Below are 17,850 nucleotides of genomic sequence, written 5' to 3'. Positions count from 1 at the left end.
GCTTCATCTCGAGATTCAAATTCCCAGCGGAAGCTCCTGATATGGAAATGCGCCTCGATGGAATCGACGGGGCTCAATAATCATGTTGCATCACAGCACGTTGCCGCCGCTAGTCTCGTAGTCGCCGGTCAAAAACAAAACCGCTTGTTCGCTGGCATATCGGCGTTATTTGCAGGAGAACCCACTCACAAATGTTTTCTGCTTCACCTCAACGCCTGGCGGTCCAGACGCAAGAGGGGTTCAAGGGTCCAGAGAGACATCGCCGAGTGCATCGCCGTGTCCTATCCCAAGAAGAGCAAAGACGAGGAGGGGGGAGTCATGAAGCAAAATCCCTCACTCATGAGGGATCCTCTTTTGCAGTAATTGACCCCCGCGCCGCCAATCTTTTCTGACAAACATAGTTTTTACCCAATGGGCTTGGTGTCTACCGATATCTGAGAACGAACATCGTTTAAAGTGCCGTTTTACTCAATGCAATGTGCTACGTTTGACATATTACTCGCGCTTATTGGTGAGGGAGGGGCGGCTGGTTTTTTATTTTATTTTTCTGTTGAAACAACATGTCGGTCAGCTATAGTCTAAGCTATGCGATCAATTAACGTTAGTCAGGAGATGGGGGTCTATCTCAAGAGCTGAATGATAGCGACCCAATGGCGATCTCCGCAGCCATGATAGAGGTGTTTGAGTGGTATATTCCGCCAGGAGATGGACGGTTGGAACCGACGTCGATGGCTTGGACTTAGGCTGAACCAAAAGCCAAGAAAAAAGACGTTGAGGAAGGGTTGATAGCTTGAAACGATAGATAAGACTCGTTTATTCCCTCGCGTCATAGACATGACTCTACTGAAGATGCAGGCTAAAACACTTGTCATGACATTCATTAACAGTATGGTAATGTCCTGCCTGAACAGGAAGAGGATAGTGAGAAGCGAAGTTGATGTGTATCATGCCAAGAGGTTTCTTAGCAGTATGCAATACTAAGACAAACCTCAACCCAATCGTAGCAGCATGCCTGGTAAGTTATTGACTGATTGGTCTTGCATTTCAGCCCAATCAAAGTTTGATGACTGTTGTTGAGACGTTACGAGCTCAGGTGAGGCCAATGCTTCCAAGGTGAGAGGGCGATACTTTATTCGTTAGAAAATTAGGCGCTTTCAGACTCCAACTCTGTTGGCACCATCAAAATACCCTGCCACGACTCAACGAGTTGGTATTGAGTCAAGGGATGAGGTAACCTACCTTAGTAACTACGGTCAGCATTTGAGTGGCGGGGGATTGGCATTTGTTTGCGCGTTTCATGACACGGCCAATGCATTGGATATGATAGCCCACTCTGAGATTTGGCTAATATAAACATAAATCAGCAAGGTGAGGTACAGATAAATTGCCGATTTGGGGTTGGGAAGTACAGTTCGTAGAGGGGAGAGCTACTGTCGGATGCTGCAGTAGCGGGCGGAGTGCTTTGCCCCGAATGTGCCGCTGTAACTAAACGGTGCTGATGGATGGCAAAAGCAAAGCCACCAAACAACCAAGCGCGATAGCGGGGTCGAGTTTGGTGGGGGAACAGAAAATAGCTACGCGGCTTGGACGAGGGCGGGCAAGACAGTGGCTTCAAATTGGATATTTCGAGAATATTGGCATAGTAATATACAGATTTATATTACTTTTTACCTATTAAACTAGAGCTTTAGACCATCGTGAGCATATAAATCAACTCCAAAGTCAATTCATACACTTCAAGGCCTGTAAGCTTGCATCTCACGGGAAGCGGGGTGCAAGGAACAGCTCCCCATAATTCCTGAACCAGATCGCCAGAAAAGAAAAGAAAAAAAAGAAAAAGGCGAAAAAAAAGCTCTCCATATCTCAACCACAGCGACAGCCCAGAGCTCAGACACTTTAGCCAAAGCGGGCTATGAATTCACCGTACTAGGTACATCTGAGGCAAGTACTCCGTAGCGCTACTCCATGCTTGGCTCTTACCCCTCCAGTCATGATGGCTGTGATTTCTCGGTGAGGTACAAATCTTTGTTGATTGGGGAGGCAAGAGTAAAGTACCTAGCCCCCTGAAGATTCGCTGTACCTTACTGAGCTGCGCTGTGCCAACTGGGCTGGGCTCTCCCGTCTTTTATTATTATCATCATCACCACACCAAAATTCTTCCTCTCTCCCTCTTCTTCTCTTTTTTTTCTCTTCCTTCTCATCTCTCAACCCTTTTCTCACCAACGACAAAAACAGATTTAGTGCCATCCCGCCCCCTTACGCTTCGACCTTTGCGAGCTCCCTCCATCGAACGTCGTCAATAAATAATACCAGGAAGAGTGTGCACGTTCCTCTGCCTCTCTGACCACATCATCCTTCTGGGTTATTATCGTACGGTGCAACATTCGTACAACAAAATCCATATACTCCTGTAAGTCAACATGCTGCCGCTACTGTTGCTGTTGCTGCACATGAATGGAGACGACTGCTAGCTGTGGCTTGGGCCTTTGGGGTTTCGGCTACCGGCCCTCCAAAAAATGATGGCGATAGCGATATGGAGGTGTGGCATATACCCGTCTTTGCAGATGCGCTTCTGGCTTTTGGGTTGCAGTAGCAGTCCAGAAACACTGGATTTCCCCTGCGACCCATTAGCAGTACGAGACGACTCGGTTCTTCTGGCCCGATTAGCGATTATCTGACGATTCTGTACTCGGCCCATCTATTGAGCTCATGGGTCGTCTTTTGTCCTTCTCACCAACCAAGCCAGCCAGACTGTGTCGCACCGACTGCTCTGCCCACCGAGAAATGCCACGCCCCATTGCTATCGCCTTTCCCACCACGTCACTTAACGTCAGATCAGATCCACGTTAGCCCCATGTACTTGCCTACAGCTCACGGATACATCCCTGTTGGCCTGCATAGCAAGTGCCCGCAGAACGACCTGATCTTTCTGCTCTGCTTCTTGTTGGCTGCTGATATCAGTTGATTGAGAGAGACATATATTTCCCGTCTTCTCCAACTGTTCGGGGCTGAATTCCTCACGTCTTCATTCTTTTTGCAGCAGAGCTACCCCGCCAAGCTCATCCCACCCACTACTCAACATTTGCTAATCACTTCTTTCACAATGGCTCAGAAACCCTCACACAAGCATTCCAAAAGCGTCATGGCTGCTACCGCTCAGGACCACCTCGAGTTCGGAGGCAAGATCTCATGGCTTGCCTCCCTCGACACTGCTTTCCGACCTCAGCGCAACTATCGCCGCTCCTCCATCATCTGCACCATTGGCCCCAAGACCAACTCTGTTGAGGCCATCAACAAGCTCCGAGATTCCGGTCTTAACGTTGTCCGCATGAACTTCTCCCACGGATCATACGAGTACCACAAGTCTGTCATTGACAACGCTCGTGAGTCCGAGGCTACTCACGCTGGTCGCAATGTTGCCATTGCTCTTGACACCAAGGGCCCCGAGATCCGAACGGGTAACACTCCCAACGATGAGGATATTCCCATCAGTGCTGGCCACGAGATGAACATCACCACCGACGATTCTTATGCCACTGCCTGTGACGACAAGAACATGTGAGTACAATAAAAACCAATGTAACTCCTAAAGCTAACTCTTGCAGGTACGTCGACTACAAGAACATCACCAGTGTCATCGAGCCCGGCCGTGTCATCTACGTCGACGACGGTGTTCTCGCTTTCGACGTCCTCGAGATCAAGGACGAGAAGACTATCCGAGTCAAGGCCCGCAACAACGGTGCTATCTGCTCCAAAAAGGGTGTCAACCTGCCAAACACTGACGTCGATCTTCCCGCTCTTTCCGAGAAGGACAAGGCTGATCTCAAGTTCGGTGTCGAGAACAATGTCGACATGGTTTTCGCCTCCTTCATCCGCCGCGCTCAGGATATCCATGACATCCGTGAGGTTCTCGGCGAGAAGGGCAAGCACATTCAGGTCATCTCCAAGATTGAGAACCGACAGGGTCTCAACAACTTCAAGGAGATCCTCGAGGCCACTGATGGTGTCATGGTTGCCCGTGGCGATCTCGGTATCGAGATTCCCGCTGCTGAGGTGTTTGCTGCCCAGAAGAAGCTCATTGCCATGTGCAACCTCGCTGGCAAGCCCGTCATCTGCGCTACTCAGATGCTCGAGTCCATGATCAAGAACCCCCGCCCCACCCGTGCTGAGATCAGCGACGTCGGTAACGCCATCACTGATGGTGCCGACTGTGTTATGCTTTCTGGTGAGACAGCCAAGGGTAGCTACCCCTCTGAGGCTGTCAAGGAGATGCACGAGACCTGCCTCAAGGCCGAGAACACCATCCCCTACGTCTCTCACTTCGAGGAGATGTGCACTCTCGTCAAGCGACCCGTCTCCACTGTCGAGTCTTGCGCCATGGCTGCTGTCCGCGCTTCCCTCGATCTCGGTGCTGGCGGTATCATTGTCCTCTCCACCTCCGGAGAATCGGCCCGCATGCTGTCCAAGTACCGACCCGTGTGCCCCATCTTCATGGTCACTCGAAGCCCCACAACATCTCGATTCGCCCATCTGTACCGTGGCGTGTACCCCTTCCTGTTCCCCGAGACCAAGCCCGACTTCACCCAGGTTAACTGGCAGGAGGATGTCGATCGCCGAATCAAGTGGGCCGTCAACAACGCTCTCCAGCTCAACGTCCTCACCCCCGGTGACACCGTTGTCGTTGTCCAGGGCTGGAAGGGCGGCATGGGTAACACCAACACCCTCCGAATCGTCAAGGCTGACCCCGAGCACCTCGGCATTGGTCAGCTTCAGTAAAGCATAAAAGTCTCTTAAAGATGAACCTGGAGTGATAAGGAATTGTTTAATGCGAAATTAGTAATGATAGACAGGGCAATGGTTGTTTCCAAGGTTAGGGTTCTGGTTTATGAGTTCTGAGTCACGTAAAGGAATAAACAGGGCAAGCCCCTTTGCATCATATCATCTGTCTCTGTGAAATGTGTCTCCATGTGCGTATATCACTCATCATGAAGCATTGACTTAGCAGTTTTGGTGTTGCAGAACACTAGGGATACTAGGCCGGCATTCCGCCGCATAATGTCCAGTACATCTGTCACATCAACAGATTCGTCCCTGGCAACCCGCCTATCCGAAGCCTTCTATCCCACGCATGCAGCCGCTGATTAAAGGGCTGAGCTATAGAAAGACCCCGAGCTAGGGTCCGGATCTCTCATTTCAAGGGTACATTGCTTACCCCTGACGATACGATATATGATGAGATGGTCTCGGGGAGCAGGATAACGGCAGACCTTGATATGAGGTGTCGAAATAAACCCAGTAAATGGTATCCTAAACTTATGCTAAATTAACCTAAGTCTTTTTACCATTTAGGATCGAGATCTCGAGTTTTTGTTTCCCCCCTAGACGAGTCTCTATCTTTTCTGTGGTCCGTGTACAAAAGTGTGGCCTGACTTCATAAAGGGTCGGTGACAACCGATTCTGGCATGATTTTGATACTTGTGGGAGATTTTCGGTCCTTCGAGATGAGCTTTGGATACCGCACTGGGATGGTAAGGGGGTGAGATGGGTACTCAGAGGTGATAGGGGATCACGACCTATCCTGAGGGACTCAAGTGATTGGATAAGTATAGGATAATCTGAGAAGCTTGTAACACATTATTAATTACATCCTAGTTAAGGATGTTGCTGTAGGTCTGGTGGATCAAGGCGCTGGTGTTTACACACAGGGGCTGTCATGATGAGGCGGCACTGTCGGTGCTTTCGATGGAGATCTTATGCCAAAGTCAGGTTATTAAGGCAACTCAAGTTGTCCATTTTCAGTCACTGTAGTGCACATTTTGTGAATGCTATACAGCGGTACAGCATCCTCGGATAGGCATTGAAAGATTTCCTTGACAGGACGCCTCTTTATGCGTGATTGCAAGTTTCCGTCATCGTCTTTTGTCTCATGACCCGGGCGGTTCGGCTCGAGCCGCATCAGTTGCATCTAACAACGGCCATGCATTCTCGCGCGCGTGATCAACGCCTCATCTGCAGCTCCGTTACAAAACCATGGGCGCACTCAGGCAAGCGATGTAGTGGGCAAATAATAAGAAAGTGACTCCCTGAATGAATATGCTGCTAAATACTGGGTTCCCTCTATGTATGCCTAAGAAATCGCCAGTCCGTCCACCTTTTTTTTCGTCTATAAATCCTTGATCTCAAACTTCTTCCTCAAATGCTCTCCGTACTTGATGAACAGCCATGGCGCAGGGATTAGCGCAGCAGCGATGAAGCCCAAAAGGCTGTTTCCCCATCCCATACCGAGTTTATCGTACATTGGCAGTCCCGCGAGAGGTAGAAATGCTCCGGCGATTGATCGCATGACGGCGTTGGCGGCGAGGGCGGAGGCTGCGTAGACGGTGAAACTGTCGATGAGGTACATCTGCAGTGACTGTAATATGTTAGTCTGAATCACGATACCAAGTGATGGACTTACCATGAAGATGACGAGGTTCCCGACACCAATGACACAGGTTCCAAGGATAGGTGCAATCCAATGAGTCTGATACTCAGCAGTCCATCCGTAAATGAAGAAACCAGCCGGGAGCAGAACAGCACCAATCCTCAGCGGCGGAAGTCGATTCTCGGGTCTCATTGATTCAGCAGGATCGTCAATACCTTGCTCCTTCGCAGCTGCAGCCTTCTTCTTCATGTACTTATCACTCGAGACGGAAAAGTACGCTACACCAATCATACTACCCACACCAAGACCAAGGAACGTTAGGCCTGCGTGAACTGTGTTGAAGTGGTAGATCTTCATAAAAAGAGGCGTGAGACTCGTGAAGAGGAGGTAGAGGTATGCGTAGGCCAGACCGACGTATACACCGCAGATGATGCAGATCGGTGAGAAGAGGAGCATCTTGAATGGGCGAAGGATACCGCGCTTGAAGTAATCCGCTGGACTGAGGCCGGCGTCGAGTTTAGATCGGAGGCGATCGTTGCCTGTCTCCTTCTGGAGTCTCTTTGTCTTTCGGGCGAGGATAACGGGGGCGTAGGTCTCCTCTGAGGCGAAGAAGAAGATAGAGGATAGGACGCCAGATATGATAGCAATGATCCAGAATACCCATCGCCAGCCTAGGGCGTCAGTTATAACACCACCAACAACTGGCCCAATGATGGGTCCGAGAAGCGGACCAATACTGAAGCTCGCCATTGCCGCACCTCGCTTCTCCTGAACGATCATATCCGCGATTGTACCGCCGCCGTTGGTGATGGGTGTCGAGCCAAATGTGCCACTGAGGAAGCGGAATGCGATGAAACTGCTCAGTGAGGGAGCTTTGGCGCAGGCAACAACGAACACTGAGAGAGTTAGAGAAGTCTGGAGGTATCAAAGGTTTATTTCGTACCAATGAAGCCAACGTTGCAGCAGTGATAGACCACTTGACGTCCATAGAGTTCCGATAAAGGAGCGAAGATCATGGGGCCTGCAGCGAAACCGAGAACGTAGACTGACACACAGAAGGATGCTAGTTCACGACTTTGACTGCCGAACTCGACCATGAGTTGCGGTACGCCGGGTGCAAACATTGCTATGTCACGTTAGCATGTCCCCATTGCACATGATGTCAAGACAGACATCATGACGAGGGCCACTTACAAGAAGCCAAGGGAGTAACGAACGTTAGTGCGCTTACGAGCACACAATTGAGAACCTTCTTCCAAGTCGCAAAATTGTACGGATTCTGGCGATCCTTATCACCATCCCACCAAACAATATCGCTCTCGCTCTGCGTTTGCGAACCCTCTTCCTCATCTCTCACAGATCCATTTTCCTTACCGTGCTTCTCTGCATCCAGAGAGGCCCGTTCTCTTGCATGGCTTGCACGTCGATGGCTCGTGAGACTGGCTCTTCTTTGCTCGTCTGCTGGAGTGGGTATAAAGCCAATGTTGCTAGGAATATCGGCGTCGTGACCCTCGGCAATAGCCTCTCGGGTCTTTTCTTCGCGGGTTGGTTCGCGGGTCAAAGCGTGAGATCTTGACTCTTCGCGAGTCAAGTCATCGTCTCGGCTCATCTTGAACGTCTCAGTTGTATGTTAAACTACGAATGAAGTCGGAGATAGTCCGTATTGGGAAATCCCTAGGTTATGCTGGTGGAGATTTTGCGTTTCGTCTCCCCGGATTTTCGCAAATCCTATTCTGTGGTTCCTCTCCACTTGAAGTCGGCCAGGTTCAATTTTCGTAAAGAGTTGTCGGTAGAAGACGAGGTTGTTGATGGCGGGGCTTTCAAGGTCGATAGCTTGACGAGACGGGCGAGCGAATAGACAAACGAGGTTGGAAGGGCTAAGAGACTCCAGTAACGAGGTGTATACTCATTTGAGAACAAAGTCAAGTTTGTTTGTTTGACGGACTGTGAGAAACGGTTCTCGCTTGCGGACGGAGCAACACAAACAAGTTCAGTGTGCGATCATAAGAGAGTCATATGGCGTGAAATGAGGCACAGAAGGAAAAAAGCGAAGGGAACAGAGAAAAAACAGAGCTGCCCTATCCGTACATCCTTGACCATAGCCTGAAGCAATGTAACAGGGCCCTCCGCCAATTCGGGTTTCTGTCTAAATCTGTTGGAGATCTCCTCTTCCAATGCAACAAACCTCGGCCGGAGCACATCTTCCCCCCTCCCTCCCTCTTCTTCGGCTCCTCGCTCGCGTTCGGGTTCAGCCATAAACTCCGTCGACCTACATGACACTAGAGCTCGTTGCCTTCGCAAAGGGTCCCTTTCTCGCATGGGTCTGCCAATTTCATTGGGCAGGGGTCTTGCTTGAAACGGCCTGATCACCCGCTTTCCTACACATGGCGTGCTGAGATATTCTCGGCCGAGTCCTGGAATTGAAGTCCGGTCTATTTCCTCGCAATATCCGTCGCCTTTTGGGGGGATTTCTCTTGTGCGGAGGCCCCTAGACTCCCCATGGCTTGAGCTAAGACATTTCCCCGCGCTCTTTCATCGTCTAGCAGTAATGGTAGTCTCGTATACGGATATTCGGCCATGAACTGAGGTTCTTCACATAACATCGGAAGAATTCCCAGTCTGACCACCCATAGAATCTCACGTGGTGTGACAGCGGCACCAGAACCGGTACCTATTCTGACCGTATCACTTTAATTCGACTCAAGAAACAACCTACAGAGGGTTTCTCGTTTAGGTCGTAACCCCGACCCTCAGCCTTAACTTCCGCACGACTGCTTGATCGGACAACCAATGCCATCGCCAAAGGCTGAACTTCCGCCCCTTTTAGCTGGTCCTTGACTCCTTGGGGAGGGAAACATCAAGACTTGAAAAGAGGGTGCTGAAATAAACTTAGTAGAGAGTCCCCTAAACTTAGGCTAAATTGCCTAAATCTTTTTATCATTTAGGATTAAGGTCTCGAGATTTCTTTCCTCCCCTGGCTAGTTACACGCGCTCTCCCGTGTTTCTGTGCACCCACAAGCCGCAAACGTCAGCTTTGAGGTTATCCACAGAATCTCTTTCATGGGGAACACAGAGTGGAATTGCACAGATGGTATCTCGGCCACGGCAAAGCATTGCGACAGAACGAATGAGATGATGGTGCTAGCTGGCTTGTGACAGCTATATGCGGGTAAATTGGAAATCGTGGTTTCACCGGTTGTAAAACATTGCAAGTTTGTGTTGCAATCGGGTTTGTTGTTTGGGGGCGGATCTCAAAATGGCAACGCTGCAACATCTCGGGCATTACTGTAAAGCGACAGTATGACAAGCCTGTAGCTGCCTGACGTTTTCCAGTGATCTGGCAGTATCGCAAAAATGTCAACACTCTCTGTCAAAGCCCCAATCTGTCTGGAGCGAGTGTTTTCGTGTAAAAGGCATGCTCCATCGAACGGCCAGATGACGGAGCCCGACAATCTCATAGGGTAGCTAATGAAACAAACCGGCCCTTCTCAGGCTCCTTGCATCGGAAGCCAACATATGCGTCTGTTCAGCAAGCCAGCGATGTCTGTCTTTCATGCACACGACTAGCAATGCCATTTGACTCTTGTGCATTACCATTGTCCAAGGCGCCTCGAAGACAGAATACTTCCTATCCCTTTTTATGTCTTCTCGTCGCTTGGAAATATTCTTGCGCTTCTTCATCTGCGTTTCCCCTTAATGTGTAATAAAGTAAACGATAAAAAGACATCATCTGATGACACCAAGTTTCATAAGGTTGTCTCGAAGAGAACAAAGACCCTCAAGAGTGTCTGAAGCCCGTTCTTTCAATGACTCGCATTGAAGACTAATGATCTTTGCTGCTTTCGACTCATTGCCGACAGCTAATGATACCGCACCTTCCAGCTGCTCTGCCCTTGAGCTCAGGGAATGCTGGAGCTCGATCACCATTGCAATCATCATTGAAGCTGCCGAGATTTTCGGGGCAACGAAAGAGCCTATCTTGATCTCGGGCATGTCGAACTTGGGCTCGTGTTCTCTGGGTAACAGCGGTACAGCGTGAGCACACATACGCCCATGGTTAGTGATCATGTCAAAGATATCCAGTAATCTTAGGTGACAGGCCATGATGAGGTGAATGAGGGACTGGTCGATTGGAATTCTGGGTTTTGAAAGTGAAAGTATCTTTTGTGCGTTATGTATGCAGTCCGGGGCATCACAGTTGATGTCCTCAGGTTCAAGTCGTTTGAGGACTTCAGGATATAAGTGAAGTAGCTTTTGTGAACGTTGTAGCAGATCTTCGAGGAATGATCCAAGATCAAATTTGCATATCTTCATGAACTCTGTGAGTTCCCTAGCAGATAAGTGATCTCGTTGCGAGGTTGGAAAGTTTGTCTGTAGCCGATCCAGCCCAGCCATGAGATCTGTCAACTGAGATATCTCAGTGACTTGAGCTGGTGGAGGCGGGTCTGTATCTTCGCTGACAGGCGGCGTTGTGATAAATTGATCTAGGTTGATGCTTGGAACTGGATCAATTGCAGGCTCATCCAAGCCAAGCATAGACCAGTCAAAAGCAACATTGTCGGGATGGCGTAGAGATCGAGTTGGAGGGCTGAAGCGACAGGTGACTCCAGCTTTGGCACAGCGAGTACAGACAGAAGATGCCGGGATCTTTGTACATTTTAACTTTTTACTGTGACATCGATCACACGCTTGTCGTAGATCTGACATGGCAGTGAATTATCTGGGACAAAGAGAGTCGCTTGCGTGTAATTGGGAAGCCTCGCGATAGTGGGGAAGGTGTTGTTCATCGAGGACAGGCATGGGCAACCAAAATACCCTAGACCTTCAAACTTGACATTCTGGCTGAAGCTGGGACAGTGGCTGAGCTGCAAAAGGATTGAGTTTGTCAATACTACAATTACTCTCATCTGGCTCAATAACGTTTTAGAGGCAACTAACTCCAAATCTGCCCATCGAACGGCGTCAAGATGTAAATAACAAAGCTTAATTGAGATTCCTGGTGATCAGCATCATTGGATCAATTCAAGCCCCGCTATGTCCCTTGGAGCTCATCGAAGCGTCAAAAATACACAACAGGCAAACAGACCTGACATTCTAATCAAGAATTCTTGCAGCAGATACAGTGATCGCAGCTGATGACTCACAAGGTCTCACTGTAATTTTATGGATTTTCGAGTCGTACTGTCGCGTGTTGTTTTGTTCACGTTACCTCGATATCTCCGATCCCTTGTCAGCATCGATCAACAACACCACTTACTGCCACCGGTAACTTAGAGCTTCCCCGCGAGACTTTCCATTTCCATTCCACTTCCATTTCCGCTTGAACCAACAGCTCCAACACAAAATCCTCAACCTCCCCATCGCATCATCTTTACCATGATTGCGATCCTGGATTTTGTACCTGACGCTCCCACTCCAAGGACATGTCGCTAATTCCCTACCAGCCCCATGAGGGCAGAGAGATTGTTCTGTACGTCATCGCTCTTCTCTTTGTTTGTTGTGCAAGGTATTCGTAGGTAGTAGCAAGCTAACCAACCCTTGTAACTTGCAGCCGTCACCACAACGCTATCGTTGTTCGCGATTCTCAATCACATCGACTCGAGATCAGAGGCATCTCGACTTGTCCTACATGCCATCAGCCGCTTACTCGTTCCGAGAATACTTCCGACCGAAGCTATGATTCCTTTGGTGCTCGGCAAGAGACCTATGTCGACCCCGATTACTTTCGCATGCTCCGCACTGCCAATGCGAATAACGATAATTCCGCCGATCACCCGCCGAGTCCAGTAAGAAGACTCTTTGGTCCTATCTTGGGCGGAAGTAGCCCGGCAGCAAATCAGACATCGCCGTCGCCAGCCCCAGATGAGGCCGAGTTTGTGTCGAGTACACCCGGTGTCGCGCAAGCGGAAGGCAGCAGAATACGGCGAGATGCATTCAGTCCCAACTACTTCAACACATTTTTCGTCGAAGAAAGAGTCCTAGGCAAGGGAGGCAAAGGTGTCGTGTTGCTTGTACAGCACGAAATTGATGGATGCGCCCTTGGTAAATTCGCTTGCAAACGAGTGCCTGTCGGAGATGATCACGCATGGTTAGAGAAGGTTCTCATCGAAGTCGAGCTTCTCGCCAAGCTTTCCCATCCAAACCTCGTGTCGTATCGGCACGTCTGGCTTGAGGATGTTAGACTCACCCGGTTTGGCCCCAGTGTCGCTTGCGCATTCATCCTCCAGCAATACTGTAATGGTGGCGACCTCCAACAGTACATCGTTGGCGGAGCACCACGTGAGGCGACCAAAGAGGAGCTCAAGGCTCAGATGCGTCGACGATCAAAGGGCCAGCTCGAAACTCCTGTCGATTTGTTGAACGGTAACCGCAAGCTCCCTTTTGATGAAATCTACACACTGTTCAAGGACATCACATCCGGCGTGGCATACCTCCACGCCGCCAACTACATTCATCGCGATCTCAAACCAAGTAATTGTTTGCTCCATCGTGAGGGTGGCAGAACGACATGCCTCATCAGCGATTTCGGTGAAGTCCAACCTGAAAATGTCGTTCGCAAGTCTTCAGGCACTACCGGAACCATCTCATACTGCGCTCCCGAGGTCCTCAAAATGGATGTCTCCTCAGGTCGATATGCAAACTTCACCACAAAGTCGGATGTTTTCTCGCTTGGTATGATTCTCTACTTTATGTGCTTCGGGAGACTTCCTTACCAAAGCGCGAATGCTCTGCAAGAAGAACTCGAAGATGTGGACGAACTTCGAGCCGAGATCACTCACTGGCAAGGGTTCCAAGATGAGCGACGTGAGCGCCCAGATCTTCCCTCGAAGCTATACAAACTCTTGAAGAGACTGCTGGCTCTCAACCCCAGCGAAAGACCCAGTGCCAATGAGGTTCTCAAGGCCATGAGAGGCGAGTCAATGACCTTCGAGAATGGTGCAAGTCAGGAGCCTGCACCAAATCTCGGGATCGGAACTCGCATACAGAATCTGGACTCGCCCGCTCCACCAAGTACGCCGGTTCCAGGTAAGTTTCTTTTTCTTGTGTTGTAACAAACCTACTCTTACAGTTCTATAGGCCCTCGATATCGTCATCAAACGTCAACATCAGACAAGTTTGAAGAGCTCGGTGCCTTGGCTAGGACTACTTCGAGAGATCTGTCGCCTACTAAGAGTGCACAAAGTTCTCGGCTGGATCCGCACCGCCAGTCTCTATCGAGACATCGTGGCTCACAGTCAATGGTTATGTCTCACAGCCAGGAAAGTCATCGTGGATCTTTTGTAACACCAGCCGTGAGCGTCAGCGACGCATCTGAGCACTCCGAGATGCACGAGAGGCGGAATTCTCAAAGCCCTCCACTTTTGATGCCGCCGCCTACAACCACAGCTGACGCTCTTAGACGGAGAGCAACTGTGTTTCTCATCCGAACCATGCATCTGGCAGGCGAAAACGCTGCGCTACTCAGCTATACCCTTCGCCTCGGCTTGTTTGGCATCAAAATGACTACTCTCACACGTCCCTGCTGGCCACTCATGGTCCAACCGAACGTAGGCATTCCACTCGTCTGTGTTGCAGCGCTAGATCTTGGCATGCCACAAATGACGAGCTATTCTCCTGCTCTTAGGCAAGGCTATGGAGATTACTTCACAAGCGGTCCACGAGCATGGGGCTTAGCTATGAGCATTCTCCTATTGGTCCTTCATTTTACTGTGTTGAGGGTTGCGTCAGGCTGGGCGACGCTGTGCGCCACGAATGAGCATGATGTTTGGGCCGATGGGCCGTGGTAAAGTGACTTGAAAAGTTGTAGTGATGCGAGATGATGTTTATATTGTGAATCAATGAAACCGTTTGGCCTGCTGATGCGTAAGGAGGGGAACGGAGCATACCTGAGACTGTTTGGCGAAACACATTTGTTCATGAAAGTAAAGCGACCATGATACAAAAGAAATTATAACGGAAAAGATTGAGAATGAAGGCGGTTTAAAAAGGGCCCCAAAAAGTGTTTATTAAAACAAAATAGAAACAAGGTTGACCTCGCCATGATACCATACGCTCTCCCGATATTATCAACACCAAATGATACAAACCCAACTATCATGGTATCATGCACTTACTAATTTAGATCTTCCGCAAAGACTTCTGCGTCAAGATTCTTCGTCTATCCATCTCCCTATTCGCCAATGCACTGCTCTTACTATGTGGCCCAATACGCTCACCATGGGTCAAACTGCCAAAGCCAAAGTCAGGCTCACCACCGAGGCTACCGAAGATATCTCCAATGTAGTTCTCTGCTCTGATACCATCTTTGAACGTGGTGTCCCAATCTTCAATAATGCCTTTGACGATCTCAATGCCTGCGTTGAAAATGTTGGCAATGGCGATTGAGAAGCCATTCTGTTTGGCGGCGGTGAGATGATCTAGGTCGGTGTAGTCAGGAGGAGGACGATCAAAGTTGGAACCTGCAAGGGTTAGCGAGATGATGAATAGGGGCTATGGGAGAGATCACCTGTCCTGTAGATCATGACTCTTGAGAAGTCGCAGATCTTTGCAATCGCTGCTCTGACGAGGACTTCCAAGATTGCATTATCCTCTTGAGCGCTCATGCAGTAGACGCCAGTGCCGTTCGTCCACACTTTGGTAGTATTCTCAAAGGACTCGGAGAGTCTGCTACCAGAGTAGTATACATCACTCGTAGCAGTGTCGCACTTGATGACAGATGGAGGTTGAGAGGCACTCTTATATGTCTCGCCCATTCGGCGGTAGAGTGCACGATACTCCTTTGGTCCATTCGCATCTTCCAGCTGAGCCTTGGATGCGAGCTTGTATGCAGCATTCTGCAGTTGAGCGTTGAGTTCAAAGACTTCAGTGCCATATGTGATAAAGGGCTGTTGATAAGGCTGATCACGACCATATGAGATATACCCAGTGGGCCAGCCTGGAGGAAGAGATCGTATATCGATCTCATACTGCAGCGCAACCTGGACTGAATAACGAGCGATGGCGACTGAGCCAAGAGTACCGTACTTGGGATTCACGCCAGCTATACCGGCGACGAGGAAGTAGGTATGGCGAGAGTCAAACTTGGGGGAGAGCATGAGAGCCATGAGTGAAGCGGCGGAGTTTATCTCCCCTTCGCCGATGGTGACATGGCAGATATTTCCATCTTCAGTACAGGTGGCGCAGGGGAAGAGCATGGAAAGGCCAGGGGCGTGAATAGTTTTGGAGGCGAGGTTGCCTAGATTTGAGCCTGGGAGGCGTTCGTGCCAGACTGCAGCTTCGGGAGACCACTGTAGTGTGGTGTTAGAGAAGTGGTATAAGATAGAGGACGTGGTTTACCATTGAGATGATCATGACTTTGGGGGCAAAGACTTCATCGTCTCGTGTATTTAGGGGACGAGGGAAAGCTGTTACTAGAGGAAAGAGGACGAACTGAAGAAAGAGGGCGAGTAAAGCTCTTGGTAGCTCCATGGTTGATAGACTTGAGTTGTTTGAAGAAGCCACTGAGGATCGAGGGGGAAGTCGAGAAGCTTTATCTGTGAATCACATCCAGACAATCTCAAGACTTACCAAGAAACATGTTCGAGACTCTCAATACCGAACCCGTTTCACAAACCCAATTCTGTCAAAGGCCGCCATGTGGATTCAATATCTCTGTTACCCCGAATATAGATTCAGAGCCCCGAAGGAGAATCCCAACGGGTATCCAGCAACGGATGTCGCCCTATCCAGGGCAAACTACAGCAGCGAGTCATGTCGAGGCATTTTGTGGTGAATCGGGAGCTGAATGGAGGACAATGACGGGATCTTTGATACGGGAAGTTGCTTTGTTTGGAGCATCATGTCCGTCGGATAGGGTAGCTCTGAGGGTGAAGGTTCTCCCCTGAGGGCGTTTATAGGGTGAGTTTAGGGGCAGTGACAGAAATGAAACGAAACAGAGCTGGATAGGATACGACACCATGTGCTCAATGTTTGGAGGTCGAAGCGAAAGACAACGCCATGTCTTGTGTTTGATTCAAGCTTAACATCTAACGACTTGGCATGTTTCTGCCGTTGATATGAATCTATATTTCTGTATTGTAACACTCTGTGCAAACAAGCTCGATGGGGAAGTTTGTTGAACAGGGTCGTGCAAATATCCCGGGGTCGATGTGAAGTTCTTGTGCAACTAATATGTCTGGAAATGTTCATCTGGGAATGCATGTCTCGGCCGGCAGGGTGCTGAAGCGATCGGGGAAGAGAGGGGGTCATTAATTGGACAGACGAGACGAGATTGGTTTGAAGTGAAGGATACGGTATTCAATATTCTGGCTTTACAGGTGGAAAGTGATAGGATGTCTTGACCACTGAACTGGACCGCCCAGTGTGGAATACAAATGTTACGGGGGAGACTATAAGGAGCAATCACGAGCATAAATTGACTTGTGCACCTTGTGTCCTTCGTTGATGTTTTGGGATAGAAGGATGGATTGTGAGATGTGAGGCTGTAGGGACAAGACCACACGGTGAGATGGAGATTGGTCTTGGTGTAGTGAGTCTGTGCTCATTGCACGTGGGTTGTGTCTGTACGTCTTGCTTTTTATGATCAAGATGGAGTTACTCTCGAGTTTGTGACGTTTTGACTTTTTCGTTGTAACGGGCGGGCTTGACTATTATCAACGGCTTCAATCGTCACCGTTTCATCGTGGATAGCCATTCACCATCTGGAGGCCGCCTTATGTAACTAAAAGTCTAATTCAACTCAACTCAACTACAACAATTACTCTCAACTGTACACAGACAATATCATGTAGTTCTGGGAACTTAGCCATCCAATAATATGCCTCTCTCCAACCTCCTATCGCAGCTCATCATCTCGGTTTATTTCTGGACCCCAAAGGTCTGGGCATCTTTGAAGAATGGGGCCTCGGGTTATCAGATGCGCCCGGATCCGCGTATCTGATTGATCTGCCTTGATAAACTGTAAATGTCATCGACTTGAGTCAATTATTCCAGTTTTTCTAGAATTGTTATGATACTCGCATCATCTGACTCGTTGGTAGATCACTTGGAGCAACCTTGGCAGAGCGAAGTTTGGCCTCATGAAGGATACGACAGTAACAAATGTATTGGCGTAGTATTTTGTTTGTTTTTCGCCAAGAAAAACTGGGTTGCCTCTTTTATTACTCAGCTAGAGACGGACAAGGAAGGTCAAGACCCAGGGGACGCGTGTAAGGTTTGAGATGGGGCTCTTCAACGCTGGGCTGGCTGTGCATGATCTGCCTCATTCCTCGTTATTTCCTCGTGTTTCAATTCTTAATTCGACGACGTTTCTTGACGTCGATGGCTCTCGAAAGACTCCAACACCAGAGGCTGCTGTGATGACGACGACGACGACACTAACCAAAAAGCTTCAGTCTCTCTTAGCACAAACGACGTTGCAGCCAAGC

At 49.3% G+C, this 17,850-nt stretch overlaps 5 protein-coding genes across 5 annotated transcripts; 2 read left to right on the top strand and 3 right to left on the bottom strand.

Moving 5' to 3' along the window:
• Positions 1-3,103: 3,103 nt before the first annotated feature.
• FMAN_03967 (putative pyruvate kinase) lies at positions 3,104-4,776 on the top strand (the record flags this gene model as incomplete). Its single annotated transcript, XM_041824114.1, has 2 exons — positions 3,104-3,558; positions 3,606-4,776. 2 exons carry the CDS (start codon positions 3,104-3,106, stop codon positions 4,774-4,776), a joined length of 1,626 nt encoding a protein of 541 aa, XP_041689627.1.
• A 1,387-nt stretch (positions 4,777-6,163) lies between these two features.
• On the bottom strand, positions 6,164-8,033 carry FMAN_03968 (uncharacterized protein; the record flags this gene model as incomplete). Its single annotated transcript, XM_041824113.1, has 4 exons — positions 6,164-6,412; positions 6,458-7,320; positions 7,368-7,550; positions 7,619-8,033. 4 exons carry the CDS (start codon positions 8,031-8,033, stop codon positions 6,164-6,166), a joined length of 1,710 nt encoding a protein of 569 aa, XP_041689626.1.
• Positions 8,034-10,150: 2,117 nt separating this feature from the next.
• On the bottom strand, positions 10,151-11,131 carry FMAN_03969 (uncharacterized protein; the record flags this gene model as incomplete). The annotated part of the gene is made up of 1 exon (XM_041824112.1): positions 10,151-11,131. The coding sequence occupies one exon, from the start codon at positions 11,129-11,131 to the stop codon at positions 10,151-10,153; it is 981 nt and encodes a 326-aa protein (XP_041689625.1).
• Positions 11,132-11,847: 716 nt separating this feature from the next.
• On the top strand, positions 11,848-14,211 carry FMAN_03970 (uncharacterized protein; the record flags this gene model as incomplete). Its single annotated transcript, XM_041824110.1, has 3 exons — positions 11,848-11,894; positions 11,976-13,450; positions 13,502-14,211. 3 exons carry the CDS (start codon positions 11,848-11,850, stop codon positions 14,209-14,211), a joined length of 2,232 nt encoding a protein of 743 aa, XP_041689624.1.
• A 331-nt stretch (positions 14,212-14,542) lies between these two features.
• Positions 14,543-15,892, bottom strand: FMAN_03971 (uncharacterized protein; the record flags this gene model as incomplete). The annotated part of the gene is made up of 3 exons (XM_041824109.1): positions 14,543-14,883; positions 14,931-15,711; positions 15,761-15,892. The coding sequence occupies 3 exons, from the start codon at positions 15,890-15,892 to the stop codon at positions 14,543-14,545; spliced, it is 1,254 nt and encodes a 417-aa protein (XP_041689623.1).
• Positions 15,893-17,850: the final 1,958 nt, after the last annotated feature.

Source organism: Fusarium mangiferae, assembly GCF_900044065.1.
Source record: "Fusarium mangiferae strain MRC7560 genome assembly, contig: FMAN_scaffold017, whole genome shotgun sequence".
NCBI lineage: Eukaryota > Fungi > Ascomycota > Sordariomycetes > Hypocreales > Nectriaceae > Fusarium > Fusarium mangiferae.
This window is presented reverse-complemented; position numbering and strand designations above follow the sequence as displayed.